Source organism: Triturus cristatus, chromosome 12 (genome assembly GCF_964204655.1).
Source record: "Triturus cristatus chromosome 12, aTriCri1.1, whole genome shotgun sequence".
Classification (NCBI taxonomy): Eukaryota; Metazoa; Chordata; class Amphibia; order Caudata; family Salamandridae; genus Triturus; species Triturus cristatus.
The window spans coordinates 621,876,979-621,897,227 of NC_140595.1; the positions used below are offsets into that span (position 1 = coordinate 621,876,979).

Consider the following 20,249-nt stretch of genomic DNA (forward strand, 5'->3'; position numbering starts at 1 on the left):
CTGGTGCACCTTTATACCCACTAACAACCTTCATGATAGGTAATGCGGAATTGCAAATGCAACAGTCCATGTTATTACGCCTTGTACACTGTCCTAAATCGGCAGTTGCCTTAAGGTGAAGTTGCCTTTGCAAAGAGGGGAGCAAGTACTCATAATGCAAGCAAATGCTATTTGCACCCCTCCTATCACTCACTGGCAAGTCTGACTGACTATGTATGAATGGTCCGAAAGTAAAGCTTTTATTGATCTTTTCCTTTAGTTAAGAGAAGGCCGAAGTTGTTCCCTTAATAAAAGAAGTTTTTGGGAATAGAAAAAAATGCAAATGGTAAGTCCTTCTCATCTATCGCTCCTTGTTGTCTGTCTCTATTCCAGGTGATGGTTGTTATCAAGTACCTTTTTCAGTTTGGATTCTTCCCATGGAACAGTTACATCATCCTGCTTCGCAATGAAGGCAAGCCGTTCTTTCCTCCTCGCATCCTTGGACTGGAAAAGACAGAATCATACATAAAGTACGACCTTCTCCAACTTCTGGCGCTATTCTTCCATCGAGCTCTCCTCATGGTAAGCAAATCTACATCCCTTTCTACAGTCTTTGGATGGCAGCTTCACCTTTCAAAAGACAAATGCAAAGATCATTTTAAGTTATTTTAGCTTTGGGAATTCACAATTGCATGGTCCCATCTTGTGAATTCCTTGTATTGCATAGCCATTGTGTACACCACTTCACCATTTTAATCGATTTGTTTTACATAGGGCAGCAACATATCCTACTCCAGTGTTGCCCATGTTCTTGGACTTTAAAAACAAGTGGAAATTAGGTCAACATCAAAATGCTGCTTAGTAAGGTTTTTTGAGGAAGGCCAGGAAGTCAATAGCACAAGGGGGTTGTATGAATGTCTTGTCTACACACCCCCATCCAACAACTAGCAGTGAGTAACAATGCACAATGTCTGCTTGTTTTTCCTAGAGTTATGGCCTCTGGGATCATAAAGAGACTGAACCAAAAGTCAAGAAGAAGAGTGAGAAGTTAAAACGTGACCAAGAGGAAAGTGCCCCTTGCATGGACCTCGAGCTGGATCAGGCAGACCCTATAGCAACAGAGGTGCATCTGGGGGACAAGGACTCCAAACCAAGAGGGACAAGTTTGCGTCTCAGGTGGCGGGGAAGGAAAAAAGAACCAGAGGCTTTGGAGTTGCAAAGTGGTAAGTGATTGTCACCTTCTGGTGACTGAGGAAACCTCTTGGAGAACATTTTGTTTGTTTCATGTGCCTTTAGGGATAGATGAACTGAACTGAACTGTCCATACCTTTGCATGGAATCTAAAATTCAAGAAAGGGGACCAAGTCGAAGTAAATTAATTAACAATGGCATAGGCCAGACAAAGGGTAGTAATCTTAGTTTGAGGGTGAAAGCAGAGCTGGAAACAGAAGATGAAATGTTATATTGAAGCAGACGGGCAGATGAGCCAGACGGTCCTTCAACAATATCTGTTCCTCTACCTACTTGAATATTGCTCACTAATTAAACATTCTCCATTATGGAATCTTCATTGATAGTTATGAACACTTTAATAGTCCTGTCTGTGTGTAGGACTCTGGTGTCCCTCAAGCATGTGGGATCATTCAAGAATGTATAACTTCACTGAAGATTCCCAGGATTGAGAACCAAGATTAAGATTTTATTATCTGTAGACTTTGTATTGTAACATGGAGGGACTACTCTTTAATATCAAAATAATGTGTCAAATGTATCTGTAAACCAGCTGCCAATCTTCTGTCCTCTTTTCTCTTTATTACTGTGGATTCTCAGAGAGTGACAAACCACAGACAGAAGCAGAAGAAGTCAAAAAGGGCGAGACCGGACGCAAGATAAAAGCAGCAGGGGTGAAGATCAAAGTCTTCTTTGTCACCATGTAAGCAGCCTCTCCCGGGTCCGACCCTTTCTGGTACCAGCTTCAAGCTAAAAGTCTGATTTACAGTGGATGAAGATATGGATCAAATGCATTTTGTATTTTGTTTTTTTTTAAAGGGGTAAAAGTTCTGACATGGCAGAGTGTGAAAGGAATGTATCAGTTTAGGAATGTACCCAGGCCATATAAACCAACTAATTGTGGTTGCCTTCCAGAATTGAAAACAACTCTCTTCAATGAGGCCTTTCCTCTTAATAGAGTACCATTAGGTCACTCCCTTCACCCTCCCAAAAGAGACCGGGCCCCACTTAAATGTAGTTCCAAACCTGGCACAAACTGAATCTGAATGCCAATAGGAAATCATAATTCTCCACTAATACGGCTTCACATTGTCCAAGCTTCTATGCCTTGCACTGCTAAGCAATTGCATAATGCATTCCAAATATTTAATAAATGCATTGTAAGAAAACCCAACTATGCCATGAGTGTTTTGTGGGTAGTTTTTATAAGCAACTGATATTTTGGTAGAAGGCTGGAAATAAAGAAAAACAGAGCCTAATAAGTGTAAACCCCTGATGGAGTTTTCTGCCCCAGTTAAATTGAGCAAAGCGTGTGCCCTTGCTCACACTACTGCATGCCACTTCTACGATTGTAGTATGGTAACATTTTGTTTTGCTAATGGAGTGTATCCCATTCTTCCTGTTTTAGAGCCCAGAGCATCTACCTTCCTGTGAAAGGCTTCTTTGGTGACATTTTGCATACAGAGTACCGGGCTGCCACTGATGTCTATGCCCTGATGTTCCTCGCCGATGTGGTAGACTTTGTGATCATCATCTTTGGATTCTGGGCATTTGGGGTACGTCTTTACCTCCCATCCACAGGTATTGTGTTCTGCAGTCCACAGATGAACTGTCTTTTATGCGGTAGCAGAGCAGAGATGGTATCAAGGGATGAGGTATAGGAACACATTGCTTCATTTCACTTATCCAAAGGCACGATTTGTGATAATCTTGATTTGAGTTACTGATGTCCTTTGCTTATATCTAATGTGATACATGATAATAAGGTCACTGCCTCCTAAATATACAAAGGGAAACCCTCAGGAGGTGTCTCACTTTTAGCAAGGATGCCACGGGCACAAGGTCCTTTTCAGTACCAGCCACACTGCTGTGGACTTCTTTTTTCTTTGTTATCAATGCAATTGATGAAAGCCAGTCAGAACCCCAGTTTTAAGCTCGTTCTGGTTTTAGTGGCAGTCAGTCAATTTTGCTTGCCTTATGAAGCAGAACTCTGAGGTCACCTCAGTGAATTCTGAACACATTTCAAAGTTAACTCTGTTAAAAAGCTGCCATTATCCCTTTTGTAAACACTGTTCTCATGCTTCTTCTCATATATGAAACATTTCTGGTAGGTATAGTCTTCGTCTTCTTCTATGGATACAACCATCCGCTCCCTGGGCTCCCACACTTGTATGATGACTTTACAAGTTTAGCTGTATCAACTCACAATAAGTTATGTTCATTCAATTCTTCCAACAATGATGTCACTTCCTGCATGTAAGAAAGTAGCTCTGTATATACTGTTCCCAAATAGGTTTAGTGTGCACAGAGTCCACAGTCCCCAGAGGTTTGGCAGAGGCTAAAGTTAGATATAACCTTACTCTCTAAAATGGTAGCTTGGTCGAGTAGTAAGGCAGTATCAGAGGACAGTGTAAAGCATTTGTTGTACACACTCAGCAAATGGTCTCACACACTCAAGAACTGAACTCTAGGCCAATGGTTTGTATATAAGAATATATGATTGTTTTATTTTAGAACCAACAATAGGTATCAAAATATACTGTTCGAGGCATATGAACTGCAGACTATACACTTTTGCATAGATCGCCATATGGTGTTGGGCCCGGATGTTTGCAGTTTGTTTTTCTTCTTGGACAGTCTTTGGAAGTCACGAGTTCGGTGACTCCTCCTTCGGTCCGTACTGCGCATGGGCTTCGGCTCCATCCTCAGATTGTTTTTTTCCGCCATCGGGCTCGGATGTAATACTTCGTGCTCCGACTTCGAACCTTTCCAGTTCGACCTTCGACGAAGAATCCTCATCCATCGAGATTCTTTAGACGGAATCGACTTCTTCATCTCTCTCTTCGGCACGTCCTCGATTCCAGACATCGGCAGCGGCCTTCGGGCCTACCTCGACTCCGGTCTCGGCCGATGGAAAGGACTCCCTTCAAGAAGTGCCCAAAATGTGGGTCTAAATTTCCCCACACCGACCTCCATCAGGTGTGCAACCTCTGCCTCTCTCCCGAACACGAGGCCCGAGACTGCCCCGCCTGCAAGTCTTTTAGATCGAAAAAGACTATTCGGGATCGACGAGCTCGATGCACCATTGCGCACTCATCGACCTCGGCTCCACCTGACATCTTCGGAGAAGACACCGGAGCGTCGGGGCAGCTGCACACCGAGCGGGAGGAAGATGTCGTCAGCGCTTCCGAGGCCGACGACTCCGACGTGGAGGAGATCACACCGGTGCAGAGGGTCGTGAGTACTCTACCCCCTCCCCCTCCCATACCGAAAGAGACTCCGGTTACCCCTTCGCCTCCGGGCCTAGGGAAAGCCAAGCATACTGCTTCCATCACCCCACCTTCGGGCCCGGTGAAAAAGCATCACAAGTCTCCTGGCGGCTCGGGCTCGAGCCAGCCTCCTAGTGGCGCCGACAAACATTCTTTAGCGCCGAAGAAAACAAGTTCCGTTCCGAAGCCATCGGTGTCGAAACCAGGCCTCTCGGTGCCGACCAAACACAAATCCCTCGGCACCGACGCTTCCGTGTCGAAGCCGGCCTCGGCACCGACCAAAAGATCGGACACCCCGAGAAAGCACAGCGCGGATAAGCCGACGAAGCCTTCGGTTCCGAAAACATCGGCACCGATGGAGTGATCTGTGCCGGAGGAGCTTTTCACACCGGATCCTCTTCAAAAGACTTTAACTAAGGATCCCAGGACTGGACATTTAACTTTGTCTTCCAAGAAAAGACTTTTGGACAAGCCAACTCCTCCTCCACCACCAAAACGGAAGGACTCTGCCACATCCCCGTTCAGAGTACCCTCCCCACCGCCTCCAACTCCTCCTCTTCCTCCTCCACCTCCTCCCCCTCCTCCACCCCCTCCATCTCCGCCCCCACCTTCTCCACCCTTGCCTCATCGGTCTCCAACACCGTCTCCGGACCCTGATGACCACGGAGATCCATTCTATGATCCCACAGATGCCCCGCAGGACCCCACTCCTCCGGGAACACCTGACCCATGGGAGGATTATCACAATCCCGATGTCCCAGATGTGCCTCAGGATGATCTCTATCCATCCAGGCCGTCTCCACCAGAGGACTCCCTGGGGTTCCACCACCTCTTACAACGGGCGGCACATTACCATGGGGTGGAATTACACAGTGATCCAGTTGAGGAAGACTTCCTACTTGACACATTTGACATAGCAGATAAATCCACCGCTATATTACCCATGCTTAAAGGGGTGACCAAGCATGCCACAGAGGTTTTCAAAGACCCCGTTAGAGCTAGGGCTTAAACCCCAGAATAGAAAAGAAGTACAAGGCAGCCCCCACGGATCCTGTCTATATTAAAGGACCTGCGCCCCTAGACTCACTAGTGGTTTCCACAGCTAGGAAGCGCTCCAACTCTCAGTCATCTGGTGAGGCTCCACCACCTGATAAGGAGTCCAAGCTTTTAAATGCGTCAGGCAAACGCACTGCCTCGCAGGCTGCCAATATGTGACGCATCGCCAACACGCAGGCGCTGCTAGCAAGGTACGATAGAGCGCACTATGATGAGCTGGAGGCTCTCATGCAGCATCTCCCGGAGGAATATAAGAATAAAGCTCATGAGGAGGAGCCTAGCGCGCAACCAAGATGGACGCGTAGGCACAGGGCTCCCGGGACCCTCGCGGCCTCCCACGTCTATCCTGGCTATAATCCTGTTATTCTGAAGGAATATTACTGGTGAACCGAAGCGGAGGTGATTCCCGTTTTCGGGACTTAAATCGGACTTTGGGAACTCGACTTATCCTCTGCTCCAGAAAGAGGCCTACTCCGTGGCGCCACCCCGGACTTGGGTTGGCACTGTCCCCGAGCTCCAATTGAACAACAACGGCACTAGGGTCTTGGGCTGGCATCCCCCCCCCCCCCTGGTTTCACTTTCGTTTTCGACTTTCCTCTACGAGTCTGGTGGCAGGCGCTCACAGTCGCCCGGAGTTTGGACCGAACTGTAGCGGTCGAGTGGCATTGACACGGGGGCTGCCCATCAGTTAGGTGGACTCCCCAGGGTGAGTGCTGCGTCTACCAAGTGTACTGGATCTGCCCTCCCTGCTGAGTGATGACGACCCGGCTGGACGGCGACAAGCACAAGTCTAGAGCTCCCCGGAGGGGTAGCTACGTGCAAGCGAACAACATGGACCGCTATGCCCAGCAGAAGGGATCTCCCGGATCGAGTGGACTTTCAGATACAGCCAAGGAGGGCCCGTCACCCTCGACGGAATTGACACTACAAGACGTCATGGGTGCCATCGACGCCATGAAGGCCTCGGTCGGCCAGCAATTCGACTCGCTGGCCCACAAGCTGGACACCGTGTTGATCGATATCAACTTACTTAAGGCTGATCTGTCAAACTAGTGAGAAGGTCAAATCACTCGATCTTACGTCATCTGGCCTCAAGACGGATGTCTCGGAACTGCAGACGGAGATCCGTAGTTTGCGGGCCCTCAGCGACCTCTCTGCCAAGAGACTGGAGGATTTTGAAAGCAGGGCCCGGCGGAATAACGTACGCATTATCGGTGTGCCGGAGCGGTCGGAGGATGGGCCGGTCGATCTCTTTGTGGAAGATCTGATCCTGACCAAATTAGCGCCGAAAGGCCTCAGCAAATTCTTCACGGTGGAGCGGGCACACGGAGTCCCGGGGGGGGGCCGGCCGAGGCCTGGGGCCCCACCGCGACCTATCATTGCCAGGATATTCAACTTCAGGGACCGTGACGCGATCCTGCAGGCCTCCCGTGTGCATGGCCCGACGAAATATGACAATGCGGATATCAGTTTCTATCCTGACTTTACACAATCGGTGCAAAAACAGCGAATGGGCTTCATGACTGTCAAGCGGCGGCTGAGTGACATGGGCTTGAAGTACTCTATGCTTTTCCCGGCCAAGTTACGCATTGAATTGGAAGAACGGACTCATTTTTTCGACCGGCCCGAGGCAGTTGAGGACTGGCTTGACACCTTGCACCGTCAGCACGGCGGGAAGGAACGAGCTGCGGATGTGGGTGGTGGATCAGCAGACCAAGGGTGAACGAATGACTTGTGGTTCCTTGACAATTTTGAGCTCACCCCCGACTTGGGTTTGATGTACTGGTTTTTCTTTTCTAGGACTGCATTACCCTTCCTTCATCATTGGGAGGCTGCGGGGTATCTGGTGAGACTCTTCCTCCTCGGGAGGGGTTTTCTTCTTTCTTTCCTTAGAGTAGGTTCATGGGGGGGGCGACAGGCACACTGCGAGTTGGGGTGGCTTAATGGTCCTGTGCAGGGGTGCAGGGTGGGGGGGTTTGTAGCGGGAGTTGGGGGGGTGGTGGTAGGGGTGTTGTTTTTGTGTGGTGTTCGTTTTGTACCGGGCAATCAGTGTGCTGTTTTTAGCTCTCATCGTGGGTGGGGTGTCCATTGCTGTGGGGATGGGGGGTAGGGGATTGCGCATTTTAACATGGAATGTAAATGGTTTGGGGGACCGATTGAAGCGAGGGGTGGTGCTACAATATTTGAAACGTCACTCTCCTGATGTGGTTCTGTTGCAGGAGACGCATTTGGTGGGACACTCATGCCATGCTATGAATAGAAAGGGCTACCGTTTGGTGGCCCACTCTGGTTTTACAACCGGCTCCAGAGGGGTGGGCATTCTGGTTCGATCCTCTCTCCCGCTGGAAATTGATGAGGTAATACATGATGTCCTGGGGCGCTACGTGGTGTTGGTGGGCCGGTGGGAAGGACAGACTTGGTGTTTGGTTTCAGTTTATGTTCCCCCGGGGTTGCAAACCACTACCTTTGCGGACTTGGGAGGGTTGCTGCTTGGGCTCCCGGAGGGCCTCTTGCTGGTGGGTGGTGACTTCAATTCTGTGGTGTCGGGTAGAGAGGATCGGCACCCTCCCAGAGACCTCCCCGGGGCGCACTCTTGGCTGGGTGGCTTTATCGACACTATGGGGCTTGTGGACTGTTGGAGATCAATGCATCCGGGGCTCGCCCAATTTACATTTCACTCTGGCGTCCACGGCTCCTTATCTAGATTGGACTATGTGCTGATGCCGGCCGCCCAAGCCCAAATGATCGGGGAGGTCAGACATCTGACCCGGGGCATCTCTGAGCATTCCCCGGTCCTGCTCCACTTAGATGTGGCCATGGGGGCAGAGGGGAGGGTGGCCCCGATTAATCCCTGGTATTTGCATGACCCCACGACTCGTGCCCTTTTGGTTAAGTCTCTAGACTGCTATTTCGAGGAAAATCAGGGTTCGGTCTCGTCGGCCGTAACGTTGTGGGAGGCTTTCAAGGTGGTCATCCGTGGGCAGGCCCTATCTTTGATCTCCCATGCTAAGAGGCGTAAAACTGAGGAGGTGGTACGCCTGGAGTCGGACATAACTGACTTGGAAGAAGATCTCGGGCGGGGGGTCACACGGGGCAAACTCCATGCCCTTGGCCTGAAGCAAGCGGATTACAAGGCGTTGGTTACGGATGCCGCTAAGCTCGCTAGTAGGGAGCAACAGGGGCGCTTGTATGATGTTGGTGACAAGGCTGGAAGGTTGATTGCATGGTTGGAGAGGAAAGAACGAGCGAGTCGTGTGGTCCCAGTGATTGTGCGTGCTGATGGTGGGAGTGTTACGGATCCGAGGGAGATTGTGGGCTGCTTTGCGGACCATTTGCGGGACGTCTACTCTCCGGTCTCGGAGAGGCCAGAAGAGGACTCTTGCCAATTGTTGCGAGATATTGCTTTGCCGTGCCTTTCGGTCAATGATAAAAAACTGCTCGACGCGGCGGTTACAAACGATGAGATAGCGTCGGCGATTCGCTCGGTCCGTTCAGGAAAGGCTCTCGGCCCTAACGGCCTTCCGATCGAGCTTTACAAGCTTTGTCCAGATAAGTTGGCGCCCCATCTCCGCGAGATGTTTCTTGCATCCCGAGAGGCCAGCGCCCTGCCGCGTGATCAACGTCTAGCGACCATTGTGGTGCTCCATAAAGAGGGCAAGCCGCGTGATTGCTGTGCGTCTTATAGGCCCATCTCACTCCTAAACGCTGAACCTAAGATTCTCGCTAAAGTGCTCGCTAATCGTCTGATTAAAGTCATCGGTGACCTGGTACATCCGGACCAGTCTGGTTTTATTCCGCATCGCAACACCGCGCTGAACCTGCGGCGCCTCCATGGAGTCCTCGCGAGAGTTGACTCTATTCGGGAGCCTGCCATTTTGGCGTCACTGGACGCCACAATGGCGTTTGACACGCTGGAATGGCCGTATCTCTGGGCGGCACTGGCTAGGTTTGGTTTTGGACCTGGGTTCATTGGATGGGTGAAGTTGTTATACGTGGAACCACTGGCGCAGGTGGTGGTGAATGGCAGAGTCTCTGCCCCCTTTTTGCTTGGCAGGGGCACGCGGCAGGGTTGCCCCCTGTCCCCGCTTCTCTTTGCTCTTGCGTTGGAGCCCCTGGCGGCGTGGCTCCGGTGGGAGCCCTCCATCACGGGTATTCGGTGGACACCGACGTTTGAGGATCGCGTATCACTCTACGCAGATGATATTTTGCTCTATCTCACATCCCCGCGGAAATCGTTGATAGTGCTATTTGATGTACTGAACTCCTTCGGTCGCAATTCGGGGCTTGTCATTAATTGGGTGAAATCCTGTGTTTATGTGCTGGTTGGCGACCCCCCTCTTCTCCCGCGTGGCTGTCCGATTCAGATTTCACATTCTGGATTTAAATATCTGGGTATCCACGTGTCCCTCGATCCGGCGGTCCGTTATGCTCTGAATCTGTTGCCCCCGCTCCAGCGACTGCGGGCCGATGTAGCTCGCTGGCGTAGGCTCCCGCTATCGCCGCTTGGCCGGGCAGCCTTATTCAAAATGATGTCTCTTCCACGCTTTTTGTATGCATTGCAGAATACGCTGGACGTGGTGCCCGCCCGATACTTTAGTGAGGTAGAGAGCTTACAGAGGCAGCTAGTTTGGGATGGGAGGCCGCGCATTGCTCTCGCTAAACTGACCCTACCGTGGTATGATGGTGGCATAGCCCTCCCTGATATTAGACGATATTATTGGGCGTCCCAGTTGGTGGCGGTGAATCATGGGACATACGGCCCGGCGGTGAACCCTGCGTACGAGGTGGATAAGCTACTGTTGCCGGGCAGAGACTTCAATAGGGCGCTTTACTCTACGAAGGGAAGTGCTAAATTGACCGGTCCTACGAAAAACGCGGTGCGCGCCTGGCATTGCGCCACCGCTGCTACGGGATGGACGGGCCGTCTGTCTCGTGCGACTCCACTGTATGCGTCGGATGCGTTGGGAGGTCTATGGCGTTCGAAAGGCTTTGAGAGGTGGGATTTGATCGGAATTAGTCGTGTGGGGGATCTTTGGACGAAGGGCACTTTTAAATCGTTTGAAGCTCTTCAGACGGAATATAAGCTGAGCGATAGGGAGTTCTTTCGTTATGCGCAGATGCGCCATGCGCTACTTTCCGCTTTCCCGAATCCTGCAGCTGTCCCCGAAGCCTCCCCGTTGGAAGATCGTTTGCTTGATGGTTACCTGCCAGATAGTACTATCTCCCTGATCTATAAAAAACTGATTAACACTCGAGCGGACCTCCTCACGCATTTGCGAGAGGTCTGGGTCGCTGATGGCCTAGAGTTGGATGATGAGGATTGGGTCGCGGCCATAGCCTCACCGAGGGAGGTGGCTATACCGGCTCGCCTTCGATTTGTGCAGTTGAAGATGCTACATAGGGTCTATGTCACCGGTCCCCGCTTGCCTCACATGGGTTACACAGATGATGGTCTATGTCGGCGTGGTTGTGGCTTGCTTGGTACTTTTCTTCATATTCTGTGGGAGTGCCCGAAGGTGATACGTTTCTGGACTGGTGTACATGCAGTGATGGAGGAGGTTACGGGTGTGGCGCTGCTCCCTGAGGCTCGGCGATGTGTGTTGAATGTATGGGAACCGAATGACTGCGATGTGGCACAAGAACGCTGGGTGACTTTGGGCAACATGATCGCTAAAAGGGACATTGCGCAGCTCTGGGGGTCCGGCCGGCCCCCCACAGTTGCGAAATGGAAAGAAAACATGGATTGGTGCATGTTCCGGGAGAAGACGGTGTACGTGGCCAGGGGCAAGCCTAGGGCATGGAGTAAGTTGTGGGGTCCCTGGAATTCCTATCGGGGGAATATCTGCGCCCCCCCCTTGGTGGTCGCACCAGACGTGACGATGTCCCCTTGACTTTGAGGTTCCTGGTCGCTTTGCGGGATTGATGCCCACTCCTCTCCCGGCCCCCCCCTGCCCCCTTTTTCACACGAATATCTGTGTAATTGGCTGAGTTGTCGCTGTTGTCCCCCGCCCATGAGAGAGCAAGTCCCTATTCATGGAGTTCTTTTGCCTGGTATAAGTTTCTTTTTGTTGTTTTCTTTATAAAATAGTTAATAAGAAACCTTTCTGTAGTACTATGTTCAGTTGTGGGCGGCTGTAGCCGTTATGCTTGCGGCTCGCTCCGTCTCTTGTGACTACTGTATTATTGTCTTACATTAGCAGCCGGCCCATGCGGTTGTAGGCCCATGACTGTGAATATTCGATGTGTAAATAAAGGTTTTCAGAAAAAAAAAAAGAATAAAGCTCATGAGCTAATACAAGAGGGAAAGATTATTACCAACACCTCTATTAAATGTGCACTTGACACCACCAAACTAACAGTCCGCCGCGCGGAGCGGGCTTGGAGGAGAAACTATTGCCCCACTCTGAAACTGGAATACACCAACATCCTGAACCAGTACAAAAAAGGTATCTTGGAGGCTAAAACATCTTATTTCTCCTCCAAGATTTTAGCAGCAGAGAACCAGTCCAAGGAGATATTTACCATCGTTCATAACCTGGCTTTTTTGGACAGAACCACTTTAAAACCAGTCCCGTCTGAAGAGCTCTGCCTCTCTCTCAATGATTATTTCATCCAGAAAATTGCAACCATCAAGTCTAACATCCCTCCTCCTTCCCCATCTTTTGATGATCCCCGATGTCCTCCCCCCAAAGGCGCACTGACCATCTTTCCTCCTATCACTCAGGAAGGTCTGATCTCTCTGGTGCCTTTGATCAAATCTGGCTCCCCGCACGATCCCTGTCCTGCCCACATCCTCCGTCACATCTTCGTTTCTTGCCCAGACCCCCCCCTTCACCTCCTTAACAGCTCCCTTTCTCAAGGCATAGTTCCTAGCTCCCTGAAATCCGCGGTAATCGTGCCCATTCTGAAGAAACCGGGGGCAGATCCTTCTGTCCCAGCCAATTTCCGCCCCATCTCCCTTTTACCATTTCTGGCTAAAGTGCTCGAGCGCCACGTCACCTGCGCCCTGAGTTCCTTTGTGGAGAAGCATGGAGCCCTTGCCCCCCGCCAAGCTGGCTTCCGCCCCGCACACTCCACGGAGTCCGTGGTCATGTCGGTCCTAGACACCCTCAGGGAGGGCATGGATACCAATCAGCACCAGGACCTTGTGCTCCTCGATCTCTCAGCCGCCTTTGATACAGTGGATTACAACATCTTACTCTCCCGTATCAGGGCGGCGGGGATCGGGGGGACTGCCCTGGTCTGGTTATCCTCCTTCCTGAGTAACCGCACCCAGGCTGTCCGCCTGGGTGATTTTACAGCGGACATCCGGAAAGTTCAGTGCGGGGTCCCCCAAGGTTCCTCTCTTTCTCCCCTTTTGTTTAATTTGTATATTGCCCCTTTGATTTTTTCTCTTCAACAGATGGAGGTCACCGTATTTAATTATGCGGATGACCTCCAGCTGGTCTTTAATCTTTCTTCTCCCTCTGCTATTCTTAATTTCCAAACTGTCATGCTCCATATCAGGGACTGGATGAACCACAACCACCTTAAACTCAACCCTGATAAAACCGAGTTGGTGTTGACGGGCGGCTCATCCAGCCCCTGGTCCCCTCTTTTCTGACCCCCTCCCTCGGTCCCTCTCCTGCTCCTTCTTCCTCAGTTAAAACATTAGGCATAAAACTTAATTCCCAACTCACCCTTCACTCCCAGGTTAGCTCTGTGGTATCTTCCTCCTTTCTCTCACTGCGCACCATACGCAGGGTGTCCCGCTTCTTCACTTTCTCTGCCCTCAAACTCATTATCTTGGCCATGGTGGTGTCCCGCCTGGACTATGGGAACACCCTGTATGCCGGCATCCCTGCATACAGTTTGCGTCGCCTACAACAGATACAAAACCAGGCGGCCCGCCTGGTTTTCAATCTCCCTAAATTTCATCATTCCACCCCACTTCTGAATTCACTACATTGGCTCCCCGTGCGAGCAAGAATCCAATTCAAGCTCGCATCCATCACTTTTCTAGCCAGATCGGGTTTGGCGCCAGCCTTCATTTCCTCTGAGATTGTCTCATATACCCCCACCAGGGCTCTACGTTCCTCCTCCCAGTCCCTCCTCACCATCCCACGCTTCCGGAGAAAGAAGTGGGGAGGATCCAAATTTGCTATTCTTGCCCCCACTCTCTGGAATTCCCTTCCCCTTGAACTTCGCTCCATCACCCTCTATTCACAGTTCCGGAAATGCCTTAAAACCCACTTATTTACAAAGTCCTTTGAATAAACGCCCCCCCTTCCCTCCCCGCCTATAACCTCAGTCCCCGTCAGCCTTAGCGTCAAGAAACCGCTGGTATACGTGCGCTCTAAAAATACTTTCAAACTCAAACTCAAACTTGACGCAGCAGACACGGCGTCCAGGGCTATAAACACCAGTGTCCTGCTTCGCCGTCACGCCTGGCTCAGAATTTCAGGCTTTAAACCAGAGGTCCAAGCATCTATCTTAAACCACCCTTTTGACCAACAACACTTATTTGGCCCAAAAGTAGACGAAGCCCTGGAAAAAATGAAGAAGGATACAGACACGGCGAAGTCTATGGGAGCCCTGCAATCACAAACCCCTAGACGTTCCTTTCGCCGTTCCTCCTTTCGAGGCTCTGGCAGAGGTTACTCTTCCGATAACGCCTCCACTTCCTACAAGTCCCCATCTCAAAATACCTTCTCAAAGGGCTACCAAAGAGGTGGATATCGAGGAAACAATAATAAAGGCAGGGGCAAAACAAACACCGCCCATTCTGCCACACCGCCCACACAATGACTATCCCCCGCTCCCCCCAGACCTTTCCACTCCGGTCGGGGACAGACTACAAGACTTCCTGGGAGGCCATAACATCAGACAAATGGGTAACCCAAATTATTCGGTCAGGGTACTGTCTCGAACTAACTTCTACCCCCCCAAATATTCCACCCAGACACCGTGCGATGTCACAAGAACATACCACACTTCTGAAACAAGAGGTACTCTCCCTCCTGCAAAAACACGCGATAGAGCAGGTACCCGTCGATCAGCAAAATCTAGGGGTCTACTCTCTGTACTTTCTCATACCGAAGAAAAACGAGACCCTACGGCCCATTCTAGACCTCCGGCCTGTAAATGCATACATCCATTCAGACCATTTTCATATGGTAACTCTTCAGCAAGTTCTCCCACTCCTCCGTCAGGGCGACTTTCTCACTACACTGGACCTGAAAGACGCATACTTTCATATCCCAATACACCCTGCTCACAGAAAGTACCTCCGATTTGTGGTAGACGGCCAACATTATCAGTTCAAGGTTCTCCCCTTCGGGGTCACAACCGCACCACAGGTGTTTACCAAATGCCTGGCAGTAGTGGCAGCACACCTCCGAAGACAAAACATTCACGTCTTTCCCTACCTGGATGACTGGCTCATAAACGCCACGTCCTACCACCAGTGTGTACAAAATACAAACACTACCATACAACTACTCCACCAGCTAGGCTTTACGGTGAATCACCAAAAGTCCCACTTGATACCGTCTCACACAAAGCAATACCTCGGTGCCACTATAGACACCTCAAAAGCTATAGCCTATCCCAACTCAGCCAGGATCGCAAGCATGCAAGCCCTGCGCCAAAAGTTCCTTCTTCAGCACTCTCTACCAGCAAGAGTGTTCATGAAACTAATAGGGATGATGGCGTCTTGCATTTTCATAGTGCCTCATGCAAGACTTCACATGCGTCCACTCCAAGAGTGCCTAGCACGCCAGTGGAACCAGCCCAGGGTCAGCTGACGGATCTGGTGTTGGTGGACGGCCGCACTCATCGATCTCTGCAGTGGTGGAACACCACAAACCTTTCCAAAGGGCGACCGTTCATGGACCCGGTTCCTCAGGTGATTCTAACAACGGACGCATCGCTCTCCGGCTGGGGAGCGCATCTATTACACCTCACAGTGCAAGGGCTATGGACGCCACAACAGAGGTTACTCCACATCAACCATCTGGAGTTATTGGCGATCTTTCTAGCCCTGAAATCGTTTCAGAAACAAATTTCAGCCAAAGCAGTCCTAATTCGAACAGACAATATGACTGCAATGTATTATATTCAAAAACAGGGGGGGGACACTCTCCCCAGCTCTCCCGCTTAGCACAGAGCATATGGAGATGGGCAATTCCACAAAAAATCTTTCTCCTGGCACAACACGTCCCAGGCATACAAAACACCATGGCAGATCTGCTCAGCAGACAAACGCAGCAAATGCACGAATGGGAACTGCATCCACAAGTTCTTCACCCATTCTTCCACAAGTGGGGCATCCTCAGATAGACCTCTTCGCCACCCACGAAAACAAAAAATGCCCAAGCTTCGCCGCCAGATACCCACACCCATTGTCCAAAGGCAATGCGATATGGATGAACTGGTCAGGCAAATTTGCATACGCCTTTCCACCTCTCCCGCTAATTCCATTAGTGGTAAGGAAGCTACAACAGCACTCCCTCACACTCATTCTGGTAGCTCCAACATGGGCCAGGCAGCCGTGGTACACCACACTACTACAGCTATCGGTGGTACCACATCAAAAACTGCACCTGTCCCCATGCCTCCTAACCCAGAACCATGGAGAAATCAGGCACCCGGACCCAGCTCAGCTCAACCTTGCGATCTGGCTCCTGAAATCTTAGAATTTGGATACCCTAACCTTCCCCCTGATTGCATGAACATTATCAAGGAAGCCAGACGTCCTACCACTCGAGCATGCTATGCCGCAAAGTGGAAGAGATTTGTTGTTTACTGCCGTAACAATTCAATCAACCCTTTAGATGCATCCATACAGCACATCATATGCTATCTGCTCCATCTTCAAAGGTGTAACCTGGCATATTCATCCATACGTCTACACCTAGCAGCAATTGCTGATTACCTACAAAACAGACAGCATTTATCACTGTTCAAAGTGCCTGCTATTAAAGCCTTTATGGAAGACCTTAAACGAGTAATTCCACCCAGGGCACCACCTTCCCCTGTATGGAATCTAAACGTAGTTCTTACAAGGCTAATGGGTCCGCCTTTCGAACCAATGCATAAATGTGAGCTACAGTTCCTCACTTGGAAAACAGCTTTCCTCGTAGCTATCACTTCCCTTAGAAGGGTTAGTGAGATACAAGCGTTCACTATACAAGAACCCTTTTTACAGATACATCACAGCAAGGTGATACTTCGCACAAATCCAAAATTTCTGCCCAAGGTCATTTCCCCCTTCCATCTTAATCAATCGGTGGAATTACCGTTTTTTTTCTCGCAACCTCAATCTGTTGCGGAAAGGGCTCTACATACACTTGATGTTAAAAGGGCTTTACTGTACTACATACAAAGAACGCAACCTTTCAGAAAGACTAAACAGTTGTTTGTCTCCTTCTCTCCACCGCATAAAGGCAACCCCATCTCTAAATCAGGGATAGCTAGGTGGATTGTAAAGTGCATACAAATTTGCTATCACAAAGCAAAAAGAACATTATCTGTTCCACCTAAAGCCCACTCTACAAGAAAGATAGGGGCTTCTATGGCCTTTCTAGGGAACATACCCTTAGATGACATCTGCAAAGCAGCCACATGGTCAACACCGCACACCTTCACAAAACATTACTGTGTAGACGTGCACTCCAAACAACAAGCTAGTGTGGGCCAGGCTGTACTAAAGACACTATTTCAAACCACTGCAACGGATACCGGTGGTCGCCGCTAGGGCTGGGTACTGCTATATAATCTATGCAAAAGTGTATAATCTGCAGCTCATATGCCTCGAACGGAATATGCTACTTACCAGTATGCATCTGTTCTTGGCATGTAGAGCTGCAGATCTATACACGCCCACCCGCCTCCCCGGCCACCTGTATCCGTTCGGACCGAAGGAGGAGTCACCGAACTCGTGACTTCCAAAGACTGTCCAAGAAGAAAAACAAACTGCAAACATCCGGGCCCAACACCAGATGGCGATCTATGCAAAAGTGTATAGATCTGCAGCTCTACATGCCAAGAACAGATGCATACTGGTAAGTAGCATATTCCTTCTCAGAATGAGATGCTTTAGATACATGCTTTCAATAGGCAATAGACTTTTGAATATAGTAGCTACAGTTGTTGCAATGGGCAACACAATTTCAAACACAATTATACATTGAGCTCAATGGGAATTTCTAAGTAATTGCAATTAGATACTTTTTGGATTACTTTTCTTACCACAGGACTGGATCCTAAATTCAGTCCTGGGACAGTTCCTGGAAACAGGTGAGTAAAAACGTTTTGGTTACAGGTATGATTTTTAAGGTATATTATTGTATTTTAAAAGTTGACACTTAGAAACTTTTTCACATAGAATCACCAATGTTATCCTATGGGAGAAAATTCACTTAGCAGGTAAGTGGGGTTATCGTTACTTTTTCTTACTCAGTGTTGGATCCTGGACCCAGCACTGGTGCATCTCCTGTAAACAGTTGAAAGAAAGCGTTTTCGTTATACAGGCGATTTTTAAGGAATATTTGTAAGTTTCAAAAATCGACAGAAGAATTTCTGGTGAAAACCAGGCAATGTTATCCTATGGAGGAAAATCAAGTTAGCAGTAGGTACAGTTGTAATTACTTTTCAGGGTCAGTGCTGGGCACCAAGATCCAGCACTGGGATCTCTCCTGATAACAGGTGAGTAATTTCGTTTTTGTTATTCTGCTGATTTTAGATGAATATTTTAAAGTTTCAAAACTCGACACGAATTTCCAAGTGAAACCAGTCAATGTTACCCTATTGAAGAAAAGTGAGTTATCGACTTTTGGGTAAGTACTAAACTGGCATAGTTCAGGTTCTGGGCATAGACTGAGGGGTCTCCCAGGGTCAGGTAGGTACAGTTGTTACACCCTCAGCGGCACAGTGGCAGCTGGGTGCAGAGAGAGTTAGGCCCAATGTTATCCTATGGCGGGCAGGGGGCCTTTGGTTGGTGGCTGCTGGCAAGCAGGCCACGCGGCTGTGGGAGCTTTGCTCCTGGTCACTTGTCTATCTCACAAAGGTGATGGAATGCTTGTGACCAAACAAGGTCACTACGGTGTCTATTAGCAGGAAGACAAGGAATAGAATCAGAAGTCTTAATTAATAAAGACGAGAACCCTCACTCACCCAAAGGTGACATGCTTCATCATTGGGTCCCCTCTTGCACACTGCCACCGCAATGTAGACAATGTGGGCTACAACTCTCCACAAAAAATGAGAGGAGCGTGAGGTGTTTTACAGAGTTACCAATTTAGGCAATGGGAGTAAGGGACAGAGTGCACAGTACAAAACAAAAAAGGTGCATTAAAAATAGCTCCTGGGTGACAAAAAAGTTTAATGGTAGTCCCCATGGGCTAAAGTAAAAGCATGTGATAAAGGACTGAAAAAATATCCTATTTATCAATGGTCGACATGTTTCTGCCAATTGAACATAAATTCGCGGCATTCATCGGGACCTATGATGTTGTCACTCTGTGTGTAAACTCAATAAAATAGACATACAAAACCATACTTAATTGAATATGGTAGTTCTTGGACAATGGCACCAGCTTTAGTCAGGTCCAATGTCTATGGGGTAATGTTAGTTTACCTCCTCCTTAAGGGGAGTGTTACCTCAGATCACAGTTTTCTGTAGATAAACGGTGTCCTATCTTAACGTGGCAACACTCTGAAGGGTCTGGTCACATGCTCAGGGCAAGTGGGGAAGTAGATTAGGATAGAGGTTGCTCTACCAGGGGCACTCGGGTGGCTGGGTGCAGGGTGCTTTTGAGCCATCGGGCACACAATGGATTTCAATGGAGAAGCTCAGTGACGAACAAAGGCTGCAAGCTCGGGGACGAAGATTCTTCAGGTGCGACCAACACTTCGAGAGGTAAGTTGGGAAGTTGTAGGATAGGTAGGCACCCAGGAGTTGGGCACAGGGGGCCGCAGGGCGCCGGGTGCAGGGGTGCCTTTTGGCGTCGGGAAATCTTACCCTCTGCTGGTTGAGGGTGCAGGGGTCCCTGGTTCTAAGGCTGCAGGCGTCTTCAGGAGTGTCGAGGTGGGTCCTTGGGTGCTGGATTCTGGGTCACAGTCGCCAGGGGGACGTCCTCATGGTCTTTGTCCACTCAGGCACAGGCCAGGCCTGGAGGGTGCAGAGTGTGCAGGGTTTGCGGTTCCTGGCTGGTGCCAGGGGTTGTTGCTTGTTGTTGAGCAGGACCACTGCTCGTGGGAGTCCCGGTCTTTAAGAGTCACAAGGCAGTCAGGTCCTCCAGGGTTTTTGAGGTTACTGACCACTGGAGACGCCGGGGCTTAGCAGGAGCAGGTTCGAGGGTCGACCGGCCTGTAGGGTTGGGGCCAAATCAGTTGGTGTCTTCCTCTTGTTAGCAGCTGCAGAATCGGGATCTGAGGAAGGAAGGTTCAGGGTGCCCCTAAATACTAAATTTAGGGGCGTTACATGTAGTTAAGGGGCAGGGACCAATGGGTCCCTTCCCTGGGGTGGGTACACCCCCTATCCTGTCCCTCTCCTGTGGGAGGGAGGCAGTAGCCTAATCCTGATTGGGCAGGGCTCCCCATCTTCAAGATAGTGAGAGCCCGGGGATGTGCTTCACCTCGCCTCCCCCTCCTGAGGGGTGGGGTTGACAGAGGCTGGCACTCCCCCTTTCCTCCCTTGGGGTTTCCCGCCAGTCTTCCCGCCAGAGTGGGGGT

The 20,249-nt window shown here is 49.9% G+C and overlaps 1 protein-coding gene across 4 annotated transcripts in view; it reads left to right on the plus strand.

The window, feature by feature from the left end:
* PIEZO1 (piezo type mechanosensitive ion channel component 1 (Er blood group)) overlaps window positions 1-20,249 on the plus strand; it is an 854,808-nt gene that overhangs the window by 714,824 nt on the left and 119,735 nt on the right. For all 4 annotated transcript variants that reach the window (XM_085638610.1, XM_085638612.1, XM_085638613.1 and 1 more), the window contains 4 exons: window positions 373-561; window positions 968-1,202; window positions 1,810-1,912; window positions 2,618-2,765. In XM_085638610.1, coding sequence (XP_085494736.1) covers window positions 373-561; window positions 968-1,202; window positions 1,810-1,912; window positions 2,618-2,765 — 675 coding nt within the window. The remainder of the gene's footprint in view (window positions 1-372; window positions 562-967; window positions 1,203-1,809; window positions 1,913-2,617; window positions 2,766-20,249) is intronic.